Consider the following 22,025-nt stretch of genomic DNA (forward strand, 5'->3'; position numbering starts at 1 on the left):
GTGATTGCGGTGAAGTTTTAATATTCTAATAAAAAATGTTTTTGAAAATATTATAAATGTATTGAAACCTCTCTAAAGCTTGTTTTTGCACACGGCACTGAAATCCACGTGCATCCCAGTTCCATGTTTACCAACAAGGGATCTATCACTGTCCTCTCATTCCTTAATCATGAAGCCCCTGCTTCCCCCGGCCACTGCTGGCTGACCCCATGGCCCACCGGGCAGGGCCGAGGTGACAGGCCAAGGCGGGAGGAGAGCCTGCACCCACTGCCCGCCCCGCGGCCCACCTGTCCTGAGCGCACACGGCCTCCACACGCTCCCGCTCCAGGAGCTGGCCCTCACCCATGTGGGAGGGGCCAAGGAGGCTGCCCCACTTCCCACAGCATGTTTTCCACTTAAAAGCACAACAGACAGTAAAACACCCACCTGCTTGTTAAGCAAGGCAGGTATGAGAGGCCTCAGAGACTGGGCCGGGCTCTCGGGACAACCATGTGTGTGCATGTGTGTGTGCACGCGTGCTCGAGAGAGCTCGGACACGGGAGACAAGCACCAAGGACGCCACGGGAGCCATGTCGACACCCATCACGCACCCACGGCTCTGGGGCTGTGTGTCAGGGAACGGGGACAGTGAAAGATCCCTTGTTGCCAAACATGGAGCTGGGACACACGTGGAATTCAGTGTCTGGGTTAAAACCAAGCTTTAGGGAGGCTTCGGTGCAGATACGGTATTTTCGAAAGCACTGTCTACTCCTTCCCAGGTGAACACAGGCCCTCGTGGTGCCCACGGCCTCAGCAACAAGAGCCAGAGGGCACAAGGAAGTCTGCAGGGTTAAGGAAATTTTCCATATCCTGATTTGGTGGTGGTTTCATGACTGTGCATCAGAACTCACAGGGCAGGGCCTTACACGGGGTGACTTCTGCTGTAGACAGACTATTCGTCAGTAAACCGGACTTAACAACACAAACCGCCACCCAGCAGAGCAGGCCTTGTCCCCCGCTCTGCCACACTCTGGGGTCAGGCACGTCCTTAGCACCCTCCACAGCCGCGGGCCCCACCGAGGCCGGCAGGGAGCCCAACGCCCTCGCCAAGGCCACCGCCTGCTGGCCTCCTCCAGACAGAGCCCGCGCTCAGACTGAGGGCATCCTGGTCTGCTTTCTCAGATCAGATCTGCCTTCTCCTGCACTGGGACACCTGCTGGAACACCTGCTGGGACACCTGCTGGGACACCTGCTGGAACACCTGCTGGGACACGGGGAAGCACAGCCCAATCCCTCCTTCCTCCACCTCGAAGGAAGGTTCTCAAGTCCGGCGGCAGGTTAGAATGACCGGAGCAGCTTATCAAAACCACTGGTCTGTGCCCTGCCCCCCACCCGGGGATCGGAGGTGATGGGGTGGCTGGGGGGCCAGGCACTGGAAGACTCCAGGCTCAGAATGAAAGAGGGAATATCATGCAGATCCTAGAGACGTTAGAGGTATAATAAAGGAATATTATGGGGCAACTTTATTCCAACACGCTGGACAACTTAGAGGAAATGGACAGATTCCTGGAACACACAAAACATCAGGACCAACCTACAGAAAATTTTAGCAGCCCTATGTCAAGACACCGAATTCTTACTTGAAAACCTCCCCATAAAGAACACCCCAGACGGCTTCACTAGTAAATTCTATCAGACACTTAGGGAAGAAACAAAACTGCTCCCACACAAGCTCTCTTTTAAAAAACTAATAAAGGGGCACCTGGGTGGCTTAGTCGGTTGAGCATCTGACTCTTGATTTTGGCTCAGGTCATGACCTCAGAGTCGTGTCGGCCTCTGCACTCAGTACAGAGTCTGCTAGAGATTCTCCCTCTCCCTCTGTCCCTGCCTCGGCTCACATGCTCATGTGTGTGCTCTCTCTAAATTAAGTAAATAAATCTTTAAAAAAATAATAAATAAATACTTCCCAAATCATTGTGTGGGGCCAACATTACCCTGATACTGAAAGCAGAGATATTACAAGAAAAGAACACAATATCCCTCATGAATACAGTTACAAATGTCCTTAACAAAATTGTACCAAATTAAATCTAGCAATATGTAGGAAAAATAATACTTCACGACCATCTGGGGTTTGTGCTACCAATGCAAGGCTGTTTAACATGCAAAAATTAATCAACATAATTCACCACACTTATGAGAAAGAAAGAAAAATCATACAATCATCTCCATAGATACAGAAAAAGCATTGACAAAATTCAACATCCATTTATGATAAAAACTCTCAGCAAAAGGCATCCAGATAAAATCTTCACCTAACATCGTATTTCATGAAAAAGCATAAAGTTCTTCCTATGATTGGGAACAGACGAGAATGTCCACTTTTACCACTTGGGTGAAACAGCGTACTGAAGGTCCTAGACAAGAGAATGAGAAGAGAAAAAGACACAGACAGCATTCCAGTTGGAAAGGAGAAGTAAATGGTCCCTATCCATAGCTGTCAGGATTATCTATGTGCAAAATCTTAAGCGGTTACAGGAAAAGCTATTCAAACAAGTAAGTAAACTTAGAAAGGTCACAGAATAAACAAGCAATAAAAAAAAATCAATTGTAAACACTCGCAATAAACTGCACAATAAAACTTTAAGAAATCCATTCATAACAACATTAAAAAACATGAAGTACTTAAGAATACATCTGATAAAATATGTATAAAACCTGTATGTGGGCCTCTGCACGTCACCACTAGGAGATACAGGGGAGATGTACGTGGATGGGGGGATGGCCCACCTCGCTGGCTGAGAGACTAAGTGTTGTGAAGATGTCAATTCTCTCCAAATTATTTAAGGAGTTGATGTGATCCCAGTCAAAAATCCAAGCAAGTGTTTTTATAGAAGTTGACAAGAGGATTTTAAATTCATATGGAAATGCAAAGGGTCTAGACTAGACAAAACCATCTGGAAACAAAGCTCAATTGGGAGGCTCACACTACCTAACTTTAAGACTTTTCATAAGGCAACAGCTATGGAGACACAGAGGTTGGGGGGCCGATGAGGAACAATCCAGAATGGGCCAGAATCAAGTCCAGAAACAGAGCCACACCGATAAGCTCGGGTACTTTCCAAACACAATGCCGAGAGAATCCAACGGGAAGGATCGTGTCTTTAAATCAATGGTACTGGAACTGATTATCTAATATGGAAAACAATGAACCTCAATCCTCGGCATTTTCCAGTTAAAAATGAACTCAAAATGGACAACAGATCTCAGCATAATGGATAAAACCATTAACGTTTTCAGAAGAAAACACAGGAGAAAAATCTCCATGACTCTAGGCCTTAGGCAAAGATTTCGTAAATAGGACACAAAAAGCACAAACTGCTAAAAACAGTCGATAAAACGGTATTGAATCAGAACCGAAAACATGTGCCATTTGAAAGATGTCATTAATAAAATAAAAAAGGCGGCCACAGACAGGGAGAATATTTGCAATACATATCTGAATCCGGAACACATGAACAGCTCTCAGAACCCAAATATAAGAAGACAACCCTATTCAAACGTGGGCAGAAGATGTGGAGAGGTACTTCGCAGAATATTTACACATAAACCCAGGAAAAGCTGCTCAACTAAAATCTCGAGGATACAGCACGTAACGCATTAGAAGAGCTAAAATTAAAGACGGTGACAGCAAGTGTCAGCAAGGCTGGGAAACTGTCCTTTCACACGTCAGCACGGGGATGGGGAATGATCCAGGCTCTGTGGAAAACAGTCTGCCTGTTTCTCAGAAAGTTAAATAACAGACGCTTACTGCATACCCCACAGGTGCACTCATTCGCAGCTACCCAGGAGGAGGAAAACCCACGTCCGCACCAAGATGCGCACATGAACGCACATGTTTTTACCGCTTTTTAAAGATTTATTTACTTACTTGAGAGAGAGGGAGACATCAAGCACAAGCAGGGGGAGCTGCAGAGGCAGAGGGAGAAGCAGACCTCCTGCGGAGCAGGGAGTCCCATGCTGGACTTGACCCCAGGACCCCGAGATCACGACCTGAGCCAGAGGCAGATGCTTAACCGACTGAGCCCCCCAGGCGCCCTGCTTCATACCACTTCTTATTATAAAACACGCACAAGGTAACATTTCCGTGTTAAAGTGTACCATGCGGTGACACAGAGTACGTTCCCAGCGCCGTGCAACCATGACCAGGATGCAGTTCCAGAGCCCTTTCTTCGCCCCAAAAGGAAACCCTGCTCACATGAACTCCCCCCATCCCCTCCCCCAGCCGCAGGCCCCCTGACTGCTTCCGGTCTCCACGGACCCGCCTATTCCAGACATTTCATGTAAATGGAATCACAGAATATGTCCCCGTCCATGTCCCTGCTCAGTTAGCACAATGTTTCCCAGGGGCATCCGCGATGTAGCATGTCAGCGCTTCGTCCCGGTGTGGCGGGACACGTCCGCCCGGCCATTCATCCACTGCAGATGCCTGCGTGGCTCCCAGCTCACGGCTGTTGCTGGCACTGCAGCTTTTGGCTCGAACGCCTGTCTTCGGCTCTTCTGGGCAGATACCCCGGGGGGGGCTGCGGGGTCCCAGGGCCATCCTACACCGAAGTCCTCGAGGACTCTCCTTGCTGCACGATGTCCCATTCCCGCCGCAAGGCACCAGGCTCTCATTCCTCCTGAGCTCCCAACCCTGTTTCTGGGCAAGAGCCCATCTGATGGGTAGGAAGTGGTATCTCATCATGGTTTTGCTCTGCGCTTGCCCCGTGACTAACGATGGTGAGCATCCTACCATATGCTTCCCCGTCCTTTCTGCATCTTCTTGGAGACATGTCTACTCACGTTTAAGTGGCTGCGTTTCCTCCTGTGTTGAGTTGTAGCCCACAGCACTTTTATTCCCAACAACCCCAAATGGGAGGCAATGCAAACATCTAACAACAGGTGCATGAATCGATAAACCCTGGGGCACCCAACCATTCAACAGAACTCAGCCCTAAACAGACACGGAGTTCTTGCACACACAGTAACACGTAAGAATCTCAAAACCACCGCGCTGCGCAAAAGCAGCCAGACCCACAGTCTGTGAACATGCCTCCCTTTTGAAACTCTTGAAGAAACACGTCTCATCGGCCATAATCTAATCTCAGCAGATCAGCGGTCACCTGGGCAGGGGGCTGAGTGCAAAGGCCAAGAGGGAACCTGGGGAGTGCTCACAGGCCAAAGGGTCTCGGTCGCCCCCACACAACCCTTCCATGAGAGGGCCAGGCCGCGGGGCACGTTGGTGAACCGCTGCGTGGGTGTGGCACGTCCGACCCCAGGGTCTGTTGTCACCATTACGGCGGCAGCCACATGGCTGGGCACATTTCTCAAAACGCTCCGCATGCCCCGAAAACGGGCCTGTTGCCGTGTGGCAATCACACCTCATTAAAACTGGTGAAGCAAGCGCTGTCCCTCTGGGCGAGCACCCGGCCTCAGCCGCGCTGTCCACCCCAGGGCTCGTGCGCGCGCCAGCCGGGCCTTGACCCGGGGGCCACGGCTTCACAGACCCGCTCTCAGCCGGCGGTCAGGTGCCCCGGGACGAAGTCGCTGTTCTAGACAAGACCCGGGTCCTCGCTGGTGGCCGGGGCCCACCTGCATCAGATGCCAGGTCACAGCCGGAGGGAACGTTCACAGTCCCCCTGCGGCCACACGGCCCCCAGGACGGGGCCCCACTTCCAGCCTCGGTTTCTGGGCAGACCTGCCCCCTCCCTCCTTCTGCCCAGCACCGTCAGACGGCAGCCCACCCTGCCCGGGCGCCGGGTGGACAGCTCTCCAGGGCCCCCGGTGCCCACCCGTGAGCTCCCGTCTGTGCCTCCACAGCGCCCTCTGGCGCCCCGGCCCCTCCTGTGCGTGGACCCCGGGCGGGCAGCGAGCTGAGGTGCAGTGCACACAGGCTGCAGGCCACACTGCAAGCTGGTGGGGAGACCCCCGGGGCCGGCCGGCTCCCCCACCTGGAGGGCTCTGGCAAGAGCCACCTCCCCACTGCCTTCACGGCTCGTCCCTCCCTTCAGGACCCAGACCCCAACACCACCCTGGCTGCCCCCACCCCACTGACCAGGCCCCCCCACAAGGCCAGCTTGCAAAACAGGGGCCGCAGTCCCCCCTCCCTGCCTCCTGAGCTCTTGGCCGACCACGCCCCCAGGCCACCTCAGCTCACCAGCCTCCTCCAGGTTCCCGGGGTCAGCTCTGAGCCCTCACCGCACGGGACCCCTCGGCTGGGCGGCCTTCCTCCGGCCTCACTGGCCACCGCTCACAGTCCCTCAGGTGTCCTCTCCTCTCTCTACCTCTGGCTGTCCCGTGCTGACTCACAGCTTTAAAAGCTTCATCCCTGGGGGCGCCTCCATGGTGCTGTGGGTCGAGCGTCCGACTCGGGGTTTCGGCTCAGGTCAGGATCTCAGGGTCGAGAGGCTGAGCCCCAAGTTGGGCCCCCCCGCTCAGCGCCGTGTCTGCTTGGGATTCTCTCTCTCTCTCGCTCCGCCTCTGCCCCTCCCCCTCCCTGCTCGCGCATGCGTGCTCACACTCCCGCGCTCGTGCTCTCTCAAAATGAAATAATAAAACAAAATACAAAATACAAAAGCTCCACCCCTGCCCCAGCAGCAGGCTGACACCCCAGCCTCGCCGGCCCACAAGCTCCTCACACCCGCACGTGGACGGCGCGGGCTCGCAGGCACCACCCGGAGAGCGGCCGTCCTCCCTGACTCCCCACAAGGGCTCGCCCGCGACGGCCCCAGCCCGGGATGACCCAGCTGCACCCCGCATCCGGTCGCCTGAGCCTGAGTCTCTGGGTCCCCCGGCCTCCTGCTGCTGCACCCGTGAGCGCCGTGTTCCACACACGGGGACGTGGCCCGGCCCCGGCGCCCCTCCGGCCCACTGGCCAGCTGATTTCGAGTCCCAAACACCCCATGACGGCCCCGCGTGGGACAGAACCTGACTTCTCGGCCTCACCGGCCGGCCCTCTCCCTCACCCTGCCAGGAGCGCCCCGCGGGCACGGTCCTCGGCGCCTCGGCTTCTCGCTGTGGCGGGCGCTCGGCACACAGCGGCCAGCGGAAGCCCCCCGTTCAGCAGACGAGCGTGTGAGGTGCTGGTGGACCCCCCACGAGGGGAGACGTCACGCTCTGGTCCCGAGCGACGGCGGGCGGCTCTCGCCCCGCAGACTTGCAGCCTGGACTGTGGGCTCGGAGCGGCGCCGCTGGGGCGGGCCCCTCCCTCGCCACACAGCGGACACGGGTGCGGGCGCCGAGCGTGGGGGCAGAGCGCCCACCTCAACGCACACGCGGCAAGCCAAACACCACCTGAATGCGGGATCAGAGCCAATTCCACTCCGGCGGTCAAAGCTCCTAGAAGGTCTCGCACTAGGCAAATAGGGGGAAAAAACCCTTCGGATCCCAGGCCATTTGTGCTTTCCACCTGGCAGACTCACCATCTTTATGCTTTTTAGTTAGCGTGGATGGAAGTGACTTAACATACCCTCTACTAAGAGAAAGCAAAAACAAAGCAAGCACGGAGAATGAGTGGAACTGCCCAAGGGGCTGCACCCCCACCCGCCGGGGGGACCTGCCAGCCAAGGCTCTGGACGACGTTGCGTTTGCTCTTGGGCCGCAGAGGGGGCCGTGCCTCTCTACCTGAACCAGGACCGGCTGGGTCTGAGCTGAGGCCCCCCCCGCCCCAGGCCCCAGGCCCCAGGCCCCAGGAGAGCACAGACGACCTCTGCCGAGGTCTGGCCTCGCTGGGCGACACGCTGGCGTTCGAGGCTCAGGGTCTGGGGCTGGTCTCCCCGGCTGCCGAGGGCAAGGCGCCCATGTCTGTCTCCTCACGGCCCACGGAGCACTTGCTCAGAGGGCCAGGACCACTGACTCCAGAGCACCTCACGTAAACCATGTCATCCCTACTACGGTGTGCAGGAACACGGGTTTCTACAAATCAAATCCCGTTTGTAATAAATTTAAATGTAGAAACTTGGAATATTTAGAAAAGGACATTATATTACCTAATGAAGAAACCCTTCTTAAAAATTAATTTTCAGACTGAAAAAAAAAATTCCATTATAAAACCAACTAACTGAACAGAAGTACATAGAAGGGAAAAAAGTAGTTCCTCTTCCTCTTTCATCCCTTCCCTTGTCCTTCCCCCAATACACATGCACACTTCCTCCTCCAACACACACGCACACACACGCACACATGTCTGCACACACATGCACACATGTATGCACACTCATACGCACACACGTATGTACACACAGCACACATACACAATGCACAAACACACAGCACGCACACACATGCACACACATGCACACATATATGCACACACGCAGCACATATACACACATGCACGCACACATGCATGCATGCACACACGTATGCACACACAGCACACATACACAAACATACAAAGCACGCACATGCACACACATGTAGGCACACACATACACAGCACATATACACATGCACACATAGCACATATACACACATGTATACACACATGCACAGCACACACGCACACACATGTATACACACATACACAGCACACATACACACATGCACAAACATACACAGCACACACCCACACATGCACACAGATACATAGCATGTACCCACATACACATGCATACATGCACACACGTGCACGCACATGCACACACACACACACACACACACACACACACACACACCCTAGGGCCTGGAGCAGCTCCTGCTGTCCACAGCAGGCACTCCACAATTATCTGTTGAAAAACGCTATGTGCCTGTCCAGGTTGCTTTTGACATGTACGCACATGAAAACCGGCTCCTTCCATACATTCTCCATGAAGAAGCAGTGGTTTCACTTCATGTGTCGGCACCTCTTTTGAAGGAAACCTCTGCACTGTGTCATGAGCTGAAGGACCTCTGGCGTATTTCTGGGAGGGGACGTGCGGTTCTTAGGTTATGATACACTTTTTATGACGGAGAATTTTGAAAATAAAGGAAGTGGACAGAACCGAATAATGAGGGTTAACGAGGTACCCTCCCCCAGACCCAACCACCCCCGGACAAGGCCACCCCTCCAAACCCACCTGCCTCCCACCCTGCTGATGGGAAACAGACCCCAAATGCTCTCTCGCTTCCTCTGCACACCCTCCCGTGTCCACAGCTCACAGGTCATTTCAGCACGACCACAGCACTGCTATTAAGGACTATGACCGTTCTTTTTAAAATCATCACTTGCACAACAAATATCAACTGTCTCATAAACACCATAATTTTTTAAAAGAATGATTCTTGAGTTAAATCAAGTGCTGGTCTGACTGCATTTTGTCCAGAGCCTGCAGTCCTGGGGAGCTGCTCAGAAGTGGCCCAGGCAGAGGGTGCAGTCTGCGCCCTCATGGACAGCATCTGAGGCTTTTAGACCACAGAAGGACCCCCATCCCGCGGGAGGCGCACCCAGACCTCGGATGCCCAGGCTGCTTCAAAGCCCTGGACTGGCGGCGGGCGCAGGGAGCCGGCCCTGGCACGGCGCTTGGGGAGCGTCAGGCAAGCTGAAAGTGAGCCACTCAAGGAACTGGGATGGGCTACTTGCTCAGCCCCAAAATCACCTTAATTGTTGTGCCGACAAACGCCACCCCCTCTCCAGGCAAGGCCAACTACGCGCCCTCCCAAATCAGCAGGTATTTCCTCCTAGTAAATTCTGGCTTCCCTGTGTCACCTCCACCACCAATGGGAAGCCTGCAAATTGCTGCGAGCTGAGCCCCTGTTCCAGTGCCAAGGAGCCTGCCTGACCAGCCCTGCTCTCAGGCGACGCCCCAAGACGGCCCCAGACGGCCCCAGCCCAGTGGTGCGGGGGCAGACCCAAGACCGAGGCAGAGGAGACCTACCCCCCCACCCCAGTGCCCCCATCCCTTCTGTTCGGACATTTTCCTTCTTCTAGTCTCCCTTCTGCCGTGGTGACAGGACCAGAGAAAAGCAACTGCTCCCAACTGGGAACTGCGAAGCCGGTGGCCTTTCTCCCAGCACCAGCCCCCGTCAGCCGACAGCAAATTCATCTGTAGGGTTTTGCACGGCCAGCTTCACCGCCCAGCCACCCTGCACGCCTGGCCACTTAACAGACTACCACTGCTGCTCCCGGCAGAGCCCGGGGGCACGGGGGCGCTCAGAGCTCCTGCCGGCCACCTTGCCTCCCAGCAGCTCTTTCAACCAAGCAAATTCTTAGACGAAGAGGAAAGTCACTGTAAATTATGGAACAATCGGGAAGTGAATCCCCGGCCACAGCAGCAGGGGCCTACCCCAGCCAGCAGTGGGGATGCCTGGGGACCAGGGTCCCAGCTGCCAACCCAGGGGCTCTGGCCCCAGACTCACCACTCAGGACACGGCGTCAGGAGAAGGCTCTGCAGCCACCCTCCCTGCCCTGCCTGTTCCTCCCTCAACACCAGAAATGGGACCCAGAAGGAGGGGCCAGAGGCCTGGGCCCGTCCACACTGGGTGTGGGAGAGGCAGAGGACCCACGATCTGTGCAATGCGTTATTGATTTTGCTATGGGCGGGCACCATTAGCGTGCACTCCCAAGACTGGCCTAGACAACCCCGCCTGGTGTGGGGAAGGCCGTCCAGATGAAATCCGCCTCAGATAACCCACAGGGCGGGCATCACAAGGGAATGACATCATTAAGGTCATCTCCCTGCCTCCCCTAACCCCACGCCCGCGCCCCAGAACTGCTGGAGAGCTGTGCAGCGTGGCCTTGCACCCCACACCCCAGCTTGGGTGTGTGCACTGCCCGTCAGGGCCTGAGCAAGGCCAGCAGGCCACCCCAGTCACCAGGGGAGGGGGCTCTGCAAAGCTGCATCTTCCAACAGACTTGTGCTAGTCTGGGCAGAGGGTGGGCAGAGGAACTCAACAGCACTATTTCAGAGGCAAACAGATGGCAAAGCCCATCGTGGGGAGTCAGTCACCCCCCCACCCCCAGCTCATGGTCCTGCAAGGGAGTGATGGAGCAGAGCGACCTCCCATTGTCACTGATGAGGTTTTCTTCCTTCTTTTCATTCACCTGTCGTGTGTACCACAGACACTTCCAGCCTGAAGTGAGGGTCTGGCTCCCTGAGGGCCAGTCCTTGGCCACAGAAAGAGCCACTGAGTCTCTCGCCATCCCCTCATTCCTGAGGCTTTATCCCTGGTAGCACACGGTGCCTGGAGTACTCAGAGCAGGCCGGCTTTATTCTTCTCTATTTTTGCAGACGATGTGCATAGATACCAACCGTTCAAGTGACAATTGGGGCATTATCTCCACCAGAATCCTGGCCCCAGCGCTGGCTGAGGCAGCCTGTTTCTGGGACACAGTAAACACTCCCAAATAACGGTGCCCAGGCCGCCAGCAGGCTGGCCCCAGGCCTGGGGCAGATATGAGGTGACAGCCCACGATGTCACTTCACCCCCTGCAAAGGAAACTTCCGCTCCGTGGCGCCTGGTGGACCTGAATAGACCCGGGAACAGAGGGGCCAGCTGCTTGGCCACAAGCCCCAGGTCAGGCCTGGCCTGCAGCGGCCTGGCCACCCAGGGGCCTAGCCATGCTCAAGGTAAGGGGAGGCTTTTAAAACAAAAGCAGAGCAACTTTGGGAGGCACAGGGCTGGAGAGCAGGGCCCAGCCCTTGACAACAGGCCTCATCTTCCGTGAACTGCCTGTACACTCACACGCACCCCCCCCACCCCAACACTAAATCCAATAAACGAAGACAAGGACCACCACCCAACTCTCCTTTCCATGTGTGCACTGGCAAAACCCCAGGGGATTCAGCTCCCCGCCGCTCACCAGGCGGCTGCAACAGGTGCAGCCCCAGCTAAAGCTGCTGACTCCCCTTGGCTGTTCTAGAATCACGCAGCGGAAACCCTGAAGGAAGCTGAGGCCTGCAGCACTCACTGCCAGGGCCCTGACCTGCCCCACCTGTCTGAGTGCGCGCCTCCGGTCGGGCGCACGGGGGCCGCGGCCTCCCGACCGAAATAGAAGCCCGCGGAGCCCGGCCAGGCCCAAGTGGCCGGAGCCGGCGCGGGCCCAATGGCCAGGGGCGCGGCGGGCCTGGTCTGAGCGCCGCCCCCGCTCGCAGCCCCGATCGGCTGCACGCCCTGCGCCCCCGGAGCCACCTGCGCGCCGGGCCGGAGGGTGCTCGGGAGGGGAGGGGTCCCGAAGGTCCTGGGAGGGGCCTGGGGGGCTCCCAGGCGGAGACTCTGGGAGGGTCCAAGGAAGGGACTCCGGGAGGGTCCGGGGGTCCGGGGAGGAGTCAGGGGGCTCCGGGGCGGAGACTCCGGGAGGGTCTGGCGGGGTGGAGGCTCCGGGGGGCTAGCTGGGGCCTGGGGTCTCCGGGAGGGTCCGGCCGCCCCCGCGCACCTGCCGGGCCCGCGCGCTCCCGCCGCCCGCCGGCGCTTACCTGGCGTGGCGCGTCCTGGCTGCGCGTCCCGGTAGTGCCCGGCCGGGTGAGCGCGGGCGCAGGAATGGCGGCGGCGGCGGCGGCGGCGGCGGCGGGCGGGGCGGAGCGGGGTCTGCGGGCCGGTTCGGGCCGCGCTCGGAGGGGCGGCGAGGCCCGGCGGCGCGGGGATGCTGCGGCGCGCGAGGGCGCGGAGGCCGGCGCGGGAGGGAGGGCGCGGGGCGGCGCGCAAGCCCCTCCTCCGCTCCCCGCCTCCCCTTCCCGCCGCCTACCTCCTCCCCGCCCCGACTCCCCGTCAGACTCCTCCTCCCCCGCGTCTCGTTCCCTCCCCTTTGCCCTCCCCTTTCTTCACCTTCCTCCACTACTCCTCTGCCTCCTCAGCCTCCCCTTTCCCTCCCTCCTCCTCGCCCCGCAGGGCCTCAGAGGCTGCCCCTGCCCTGGCCAGGCCTATGCTGGGTCCAGAACCGGTTCCGATGAAGGGCCCGGTTACCCCCCTTCCTCACCACCTGCTAATGGACCAGCTTGCGCTTTCTGGGAACCTGGGCTCAACTCACGCACCCTTTCCAGGCCCCCCCAATCCCAAGGTTTCCTGCACCCCCAGGATCTCTTGCCAACTCAGCTGGGAACCTGCCCAGCACAAATGTGTGGACAGACCGTGTGGGCTCCCAGGATGGTTGTTCCTTTGCTTCTTAGTAAATCTGCAAGAACATTCCAAACAGACCCCCTGCATTTTCCCAGAGTGAGGTGGGCAGTTACCTCGTCCAATCTAGGTTTGTCCAAGCCCTTCTGGGCCTCTGCGCCAAGTGTCAGCCACGTGTTCACTGTCTTCTACACCAAATGGCAAACCGTTTCCCAGTGCTGCCCCTGGTGACACGTTTGTACTAACACAGGGTGTGGGGGGCCCTGGGTGGCCCCTGAAGACTGCTCCCTTCGGCCCTGGAGGGGGAGGTAACCTTGGGAAGGCCATCAGGCCTGCTGAGGGATGCTGTCCAGAGGAAAGAACAGAGTTCCCCGTGAGCCAGTGGGGATCGTACCCCGTGTAGGAGTCAGGGCACCCTCTCTGGGCCTGGCGCTCATGGCCTGGGCCGCAGCACCCTCCGAGGGGACCTGGGACTGCTCTCCTGGTGACCGCTGCTGCTGAGAACCAGAGTGAGAGTTTAAAAATGAAGACTTTCCTAAATGATCCATAACACCCCAAGAGCCTCGTCCCCTTCATGGGCCTCTTGCCTTTCCCCACGAGCCAGGCCTCAGGACCAGTGGACCCACAAGGGCCGGCAAAGTCTAAGACGGTGAAGTTAGTGCTGAGGGTGCAGGCAGGGGTGAGTGTGGGCTCACCCGCTCTCCCTCTGTGTGGTGGCGGCGGGGGTCATGACCTGGAATCTCAGAGGCTTCAGTTCCTCTTGCCTTTCATGCTTCCAAGGTGACCTTGGGAGCCCCATCCTGCCTTCCCCAAGGTGAGGATACGGTGGCCGGCTCCAATCGTGGCTGGGCATTGCCGAGAGAATGGTGGGCTCCCCAATGCTGTGTGCTCCAGGTTTGATGCTGGATGACTGTACAGCAAAGTGGGGAGAAGTCCTTTCCAAGCTCCTCTGGTCAGAGGAGCTGTGAATCTAGATCCCCATCCCATTGTGATTAAAATCTGGTGTGAAGAGATTAGGGCAGGGCTGTTTTAACAGCATCCCATTCCCCAGAGCAGGGACCCACTCTCAGGATCCAGAATTGTGAGCATCGCAGAGGTGGGAGGGGGATGCTCCCCTTTATTCCTGACTCATTGGACACCTCTGGAACACGGTGCCCTTGCCTGGTGCCCAAGGACGGCCACCAGCAGGCCGTAGGAGGGAGGTTGACACATCAGGAGACGTCAGCCTGAAGAATGGACGTGTGTGGAGCACAAGATGGTGGAATCCAAATATTTGCAAAACTGTCCGGGAAGAAGGATTACCCTGTGGGGTTATGAAGGGCGGAAGGAGGACAGATGGGTGGAAATTAGATTGGAGAGTAGATTTCCGCTCCTTGTGAGCGCTTTCTGGCAGACTCGCCTGCCCAGGAGCCGCTGCCCCTGGAGGAGCATGTCCTTCAGAGCCAGCGTCTAGACAGGTCCTGGGGCCACCGCGGGAGGGAGGGGCCTGATTGGATGACCTCAGGAGCCTCTCCCAGCTGCTAGACCCGTGCCCTGCACCCCGTCCCACTCACTCTGAGGGGCAGAGGGCGGCCCAGCAAGCCAGAGACTTGTTAGCGCCCTGACGCGGAGCCTCAGCACCTTACACCCTGACCCTGTCCGGCCTGTTTCCTTATCTGTGTATGTCCGGGGAAAGGGGCGGATTTAGGGTGAGCGCTGCTCGCTTCCCACCCTCAGCCCATGGAGGGCCTCCTGTCGCTGTGGCCTCATCCCTGTCACACCGAGTGACCCACTTAGTCTCTTTGTTCTTGTTGTTGCCAGTTCCCATTCCATCATGGGACATCCTACACACGTACATAAGAGCAATCAAATGAGCCTGGGGCACAGGGTGGCAATCTTGTGTCACCTCTGACCCACCTCCACACCCCTCCCAATGCTAATCTGACACACATCAGTGACAGCCCATCCACCAATCTGTCCTGGAGCTACTCCAGAAACGCAAAGTGACTGGATTCATGGGTGTCTCCGCATGTCTCCGACGCCCTCTCTGTGCGGACGAGCATGATGATTGCCTAGATGATATTACATCCACTATGCACGAAGGCTCCGTGCGGCAGCCCAGGCACCACGGGCTCTGCTCGGCTTCCACCCTCGCCAGCGTGGACCTGAGGACAGACACCCGCTTCTCTGTCTCCCTGCCTCCCGGGGCAGCAGAACATGGATGCCGTTGGCTGGGAGCAGCTTTAAGACGGCCCCATGGGGAGTATTTGAGCACCAGAGGAAGGGTTTTCCAGAAGAGCAGGTGCATTGCGTTCCTCGGGCTCCAGCAGGTGCAGCCCCAGCCTGGGCCTTAGCACGTCGGCTGTCAAGCAAAGGGAAGCAGCGGCCCTGCAGAAACTGGCCCTCGGGGGCTGAGGCAATGTCTGGGGAGCCCGAGCCACTGCCAGGTCCAGGCAGATGTCTTCTGGATGCAACCACAAAGTGCATGAGTGCCACTCCACCCTGCACTGTCCGTCCGCCACCCCACACAAGGCCCACCTCCCGGCAGCCCCCCTGAGATGAAGGGTCCCCGGGGTCATCATCAGAGCACCCTCTTCAGCTGGAAAGGAAGGTGGGGGGTGAAAATGTTGCCCCTTTTCCCCATCCATTCCATCTGCACGGACCCTCCAAAGTCCCCCCAGATTACGAATTTTAAAGCACATCCCCAGACTTCAGATCCCCAGAACTTAGCACAATGCTTATGTAAAATCGCTCCCAAACCTGTTTATTTTATTATTAACAGAGGGGATGGGACTCTTAGTGGCGAGTGACCGAATTTCAGCTACAATCTTGGCTCATTGACCTGTAGAGGGGCTGCAGATACAGCTAGATCCAGGGGCTGAGAAGCCATTGTTGGTCTTCCTCCTCTCCTGTCTCTCATGGCCTCTGGTTCTGCTTGTGTGTGGGTTTCACTCTCCTGCCACAATCCACAAGAATGACAAAGACTCTTTCTCGCCCTACAAAGCATCTCAGGGAAAGACTTGGGTCAGGTCTCTGGCCCAACCCATGAACTTATAACCCCGAACAGGCTGGGGAGCCACGACTGGCCAGACCTGGGCCACCTGCCTATGCCTAGGGCGGGGTGTGGTCCTGCATCTCGCAGAACCTTGGGGCTGGGTGGGAGCAGCGCCCTCATGAACAGATGGTCCTCAGCAGACAGGACCAGCACGCGTCCAGCTGCGTTAGAACCAGAGGGCAAATGTGTAATCACAGTGCATTCCTTTGGAGGCACGGTTTCTTGCCATAATAAAGAGACCTAAAATACAGTGGCTTCACCAAAGTAGCCATCTATTTACTTCTTATATGACACTGCCAGAGGTAGCCAGGCAGACCGTCCGTGGCTGGCGTCACCATCCTCCACTTTCAGGGAGGAAGGCCATGCTCATAAACTCAGCGGGACAGGAAGTGCACGCGCCAGCTCTGTCCCATAGCGTTGGCCAGAACTTGGTCCCAGGGCCGCCGGGAGCTGTGGGGACGCTCGGGCATGCAGTCGCTAGCTGGGCAACTGCGCCCGGCTACCCGCGTACTGCATGAAGGAAGGGGAAACTGGACACGAGTGCACATTCGGGAACCACCACACACGCTCTGGTGTGATTAGCATCATCGTAAATGTACGTGCACGATGACTGGCCCACTAGAACTCTAAAGTTGACAGCACCCCACGTGGATGGGCACGCGGGAGCGCGGATGGTACAGCTGTGTTGGAAATAGGCTTAGCAGCACCTCCAAGGAGGACGGGCATATGCTCTGTAACCGGGCAGTCCCTCTTCTGGGGGTAGACACAGCAAAAGTCAGCGTGTTCCGTCAAGTCGAGACCCCACCCCGACTGGAGCAAGCCTGGGGGGCAGAGGATGCTGGTGGGCGGCGCCATGTCCCTGAGCCCCCAGGGCTCGAGCTTCCACGATACAAACATGCGGGCCGGGCGTGCTGGCCTCCTTGTCCAGGGAGGTGATGGTCCGAACCAGGTCCGGTGGCTTGTGTTTATTCTTCAGTGGCTGTGCCCGGATCTGGACCGTGGCGTTCGGGCTTCCCGAACGTGTGCCTCTCCGCACACAGACCTGTCAGAGGTTTTGTGCAGACACAGACAAGGACGGGACCGCATGTGGGTAAGCCACCTGCCCTGGGATCGTGGGCCGCCCGTCAACCTCGCACCCGCCTCGGCCACCAGTTCATCAGCTGACTCTGGGAACAGGAAACTCATTGACCCAGACTCCCCTCTGGTTAATCAGGGATGGGACAGCACCCAGAGCTGGTTTCTTGCAAGAGAAAACCTGCGGCCTCCTCACCGGCACCGTCCTCCTGAGATTGTCTCTTCACTGCGTCCCCTCTGGCCAGAGGACAGCCTCGCCCTGCCTGGCCCCCCGGCCTGGTTCCCTCGGGGAGCAGGACACCCACCATGAGCTCCCGCTCTCCCCACTTGCTGACAAAGTGCTTGTCTGGTATTTTACTCAATGGAGCCAAAGTCATTTTGAAAGAGGGTATGTTTGCAAAGATGGAGTTACCACCAAAATTAAGGTGAGTTTTTCTATCGTGGAGGTAAAATACAAGAGTGAGGCAGACATCCAGAAGGAGAGTGTAGGGAAGGGCTTAGCTCCAAAAGGAAGCCTGTGTGTAGCATGTAGGTCTCATCCGTGTGGGCCTTAGAACGATCACACAGATGCATGAGAAGCAAACCAAGCAGGAACGGCCAGCCCTCCGTCCCCCCCACCTTCCAGGATGTGCAATCTGAGCACCTTGGGGCTTTCTCTTCCGGCCCTGGCTCCCCCTCAGACAAGCACGTAAATATGCACATGCTCTTTACAAGATCTGGTCTCAATTTCCCTCTCTCTGTTATTTATTTTAAAAGTGGGACTGTCGCATTTAAACTTTACCCTGCCATTCACCCTGCAGCGTGTGCACCCAGCTCTGCTTCATTCCTCCGAAAATCATGTGCACAAGGGGAAAAAGCAGTTCAATCCAACATTGAGGTACATTTAAAAACGCTCCTCACCCTGCCTCCCATTCCAAGCTGCGGAGAACCTCCTTCTCCGTGCCGGGGGCTGCCCAACAGAAGGCGCTCTGTCTCCTTGTTCATCGGCCATAGACGGGGGCTGACGGTGTCTCTGCACGAGACATGACTTAGCACCCAGCTGCCCACATATCTGGTCCCCGCTACAGTTTAGAGAATACACTGAATACAGCATATTGGAGAATACAGTTTAGAGAATATGCTGTTATTGTCCAAAGCTGGGCTCACGGGGTGCTTCTCCCCTCGCTCCTGGCGGTTTCGCCGAGTGAGATGAGAAACAAGCACCCGTTGACATCCTGTGCTCCCCTCTTGCCCGTTCACCTTCTCTTTGCCCCATCCACCTGCCAGGGGGTTACTTCTTCCACTGTGACGTTTCTGGGTTGACGTCTATAAAAACAGCACGTGGGAAGAACATGTGTGTGATCACTCATCAGCAGTCATCATGCCTGCAGAGGGGGTGATGGCCAGAACCGTACCGGGGACGGGAATGGCGCCCCGGGCCACGGACGTGGGCTGCAGAAGGATGTCCCCAGCCCAGGGCACAGGCAGGCTCTGCTGTTGTCCCTTGCCCACGCGCCCCGTTCGTGGTTGCCCCGAAACTTCCCCTGTGTTCTCCTGCACTTTCTAAGACTCTTCCTCCGGAGCCTGCGCCTCCACCCAGCAGAGGTTTTCTGTCCAGTCAGTTTGAGGCCATTCTTTACCTGTGACCCCGTTTCTTCCCGGAGACATGCTGCCTCCCGCCCGGCTCCTGGCCCGGCAGCCCTGGGCCGCCGTCTTACATCCTGGCCCCAGACTGCCTCTGTCCTGGCTTGATCCCTGTTCCGTGGACCCACATCCTGCCCATCCTGGCTGGCTCCCTCATCTTGGGGGGGCGCCCCCACCCCCAGGGGGCCCCGAGGCTCTGTGAGGTGTGCTCATGGTGAAATCGGGGTGCACTCTCGCTGGCGGCTCGTGGACGGCCGTCGGGTTCGCCACTGGGACTGGTCAGGATTGTCTCTCCAGCCCTGGTTCTGGGATGTCTCGGGACAGGTGCCGGGTCGGTGGCTCTCCTTGGTGACCTCGGTCTCCCCCATCCTGAGCTCCCCTCCCTGACGCCTGTCCTTCTGTGGCTGCCGACCACAGTTGCAGCTCTCCCAGCCACCTGCACTCCTGTGTGTGCCTCCCGCGTTCTCCTCGAACTCCTCTGCCACTTTGTCATTCCAGGGACCCGAGCCTTCACTTCTAGGAGCCCCTTCTTGGCTTTCACTGGGTCTGGTGTTACTGTCACAGACACGCTCTCCTCTCTTTTCTCCTAGGGTCTTCGTTTTCCTTTTCTGGGGAATTTTTTGAATTCTCCATGATTTTCTTCACCTCTTCTGCATTCCTTCCCTTGCAGGTGATTTGTTTGTATCTCTCTCTCCGCCATAAGCATGCCCTGGCGGCGACCCTGGCTCACTGTCGGGCGTGAGCCCGGACGTCCTGATGAGTGGCCAAGAACCCGCAGTGTGGGGCTTCAGGCAGGGGTCCGCCACGCCTCTGTTTTTCCTCTGTGGCCGTGCATTTCCCCGGGGACGGAGGTGGGGCACAGAGGCAGGGGTCAGCCCACCACCCGCAGGCCTGTCCCCTCCACGCCCCCGCCCTTCCCTGTTCTTGGCGTCTCTGAGGACGGGGAGGGCATGTGGTTCCTATGCTTTACCCGGTTCCCCAGCCGCCGGCCTCCCCCCTCTTCGTGTTCAGGGCTGCGTGATGCCCAGGACGCCTGGGCTCTGCGGCAAGACCATCCTGACTCTTGACCTCTGCTCTCCCAGCCTGCACATCGCGACATGCATCCATTTCCAGCGCCCAAATGTCCTTGACTGCTTTTAGCTACTGTCAACTCTTCTCTCATGCCCTGATTGATCGTTTCTTCCCCAGCATTTTCGTATGAGAACTTCCAGACAGACAGAAAAGTGACTTGGGTAGTGGTCGCGGGAATACCTACCAGGAATCCGGCGTCTGTGTGCCACCACGGTCATGCGGTCACACCTCCGAGCGCCCGTGTCTCCAGCTGTCAGTCCGTCCCATTTTCAAAAATGCATTTCTAATTAAGGATACTGCTGCGCTGCTCCTAAACTCTTAATTTTTCAGTTGCACCTTGTTCCCCTCCATGGTTTCCATTGCTCTCGGTGTCGAGGAAGCTAGCTGGACGGCGCATGATATTCTCTCTGGTCCCTCGAGCTGTCAGGGTTTCTCTGCGGTCAGCCGGCTCCTCTCTGGCGGTGGACGGCCTTCCCAGGCGTCCAGTGAGACTTGGATGTCTGTCGTCCAGGGGAATGAAAGCGACGATGGCAGGTGCAGGGGGCTGGACAGGTTCCTGAGCTAACTGTAAGTGGGGGCCTCGCGTGGGCCGGGGCTGGGTGTGCAAGCGTGGGCAGTGGCTCTCGGCTGGACTCTCCCAGACTGCGGGAGGGGGTGACGCGACAGAGTCCCTGGGGCCGGGCTCCCCCACACTGTGCGGGTCAGCTTGGGCCATACTGCCCTGCAGGCAGGGGTGAAGCACAGAGGCTGCTATGTTTACAGGGGTGGAGGCAGGACCGGCGGACACCCCTGCAGCTCGCACACCTTCACTGGTCTCGCTGCCTCCGTCAGATCCTCCCTCAGCTTCTCCATCCCTGGGCTGGTGCTTCATTGGCTCTGAGATGGCCCACATGGCCCAGGCTGGCAGCTTGGAGGCGGGGAGGGCAGGATGTGGTGGCCAGCCCATCTCTGGGCCCTGGTGTGGCCACACGACGCCTTCACGTGCACCCGCCCTTCCCCGTTCCCCATGCCCGGGCTCCAGAGACTGAGGCCTTCGTCGGGCTCTCGGCTCACACCAGCAAGAGGGAAAATCACGGTGGGTGCCACTTCCCAGTTTCTGTGGTCCTGACGGGGCCACGTGGGCCCCCTCACCAGCCCCATGCACCTACCAGAGCAAAGTGACCACCTGGAGAGTTTAAGTTCATTTTCACAGGGATACATCTGTGTATTTTCTTGGTTTCCGTGTGTTCTCATTTGGACATAATATGGATGGTCTCGTGCCCGTTGTGTTTATAATTCAGTAAATTAAATGTACCTAAAATACTACTTAATGACTTGAGGTATTTGCCTGCCAGGTGAAGCTGGAGCTTTGTTTATGGAACTGCTATCCTCTGTCATTCTTTACAAACCGGAGTTTCAGCCCCAAGACCCTGAGAAGCATTACATCTCCCCGTGCCTCGGTCACACGCTGCCCCAGGCACCTCTTAGCTCCGTCTAGATTTGGGAGCCGCAAGCACCCAAACCGAGCGTTTTTTCTGCAAGTCTGCAAGGGTTCAGGGGGCCTGTGTACTCGTTCACGTGCGTTAGAGGACAACCCCCTAAATGTGGAAGCCTAATGACAGCTAAAAACGCCGTTCCCACTGAGCACTCGCAGGGTCCACACACTGGAGTAAACTCTGTGTGCAAATATTTAGATTTTACCACTAAGTATTTAAAACATACAAAACGTATTGCAGGAGGACACAGCCAATACCCACCTGCAGGACGAAGGCTGCTGGCGAGGGAAGCTCCCCCAGGAGTCCCTGCCAGCTCCCCCCTCCTTGCTCCCCCCGAGGTCATGGCCTGGGGGGTCTGTCTCTTGCGTTACCATGTGATCCGAGCTGAGGGTCTGTGCGCCCCGAGGAGCGCTTGCATTCTTGGGCAGGTTCTGAACTTCGTAGAAACGGTTCATGTGCCCAGCTCAGGGGCTTTTGGGGGACGTTAGCAGGACCAGGGTGTGGAAGGTGGCAAGGTGCCCTTCATAGGATTCAAGCTCCTTGACCCTCATCGAGCCTCGCAGTTTGCAGACTGCCTTTTCTGGCTGAACGCGGCCTCTCTCATTATTGTTCATCACATTCTATTTCTCCACGTCACGCCAAAAATCAGATGGTGATTTTTCCCCATCTGTTGCCACAATCTGCTCAAACTGTCACAT

General features: G+C 57.3%; 1 protein-coding gene across 1 annotated transcript in view; it reads right to left on the reverse strand.

The window, feature by feature from the left end:
- SEMA4D (semaphorin 4D) overlaps positions 1 to 21,782 on the reverse strand; it is a 95,286-nt gene extending 73,504 nt beyond the window's left edge. Inside the window, exons 1-2 of the mRNA XM_021694376.2 lie at positions 21,699 to 21,782; positions 12,414 to 12,583 (exon numbers count right to left, since the gene is read on the reverse strand). Of these exons, the coding sequence (XP_021550051.1) occupies positions 12,414 to 12,583; positions 21,699 to 21,782 (254 nt within the window). The remainder of the gene's footprint in view (positions 1 to 12,413; positions 12,584 to 21,698) is intronic.
- Between the last annotated feature and the right edge of the window lie 243 nt (positions 21,783 to 22,025).

This window comes from Neomonachus schauinslandi, chromosome 13 (genome assembly GCF_002201575.2).
Source record: "Neomonachus schauinslandi chromosome 13, ASM220157v2, whole genome shotgun sequence".
Lineage (NCBI taxonomy): Eukaryota > Metazoa > Chordata > Mammalia > Carnivora > Phocidae > Neomonachus > Neomonachus schauinslandi.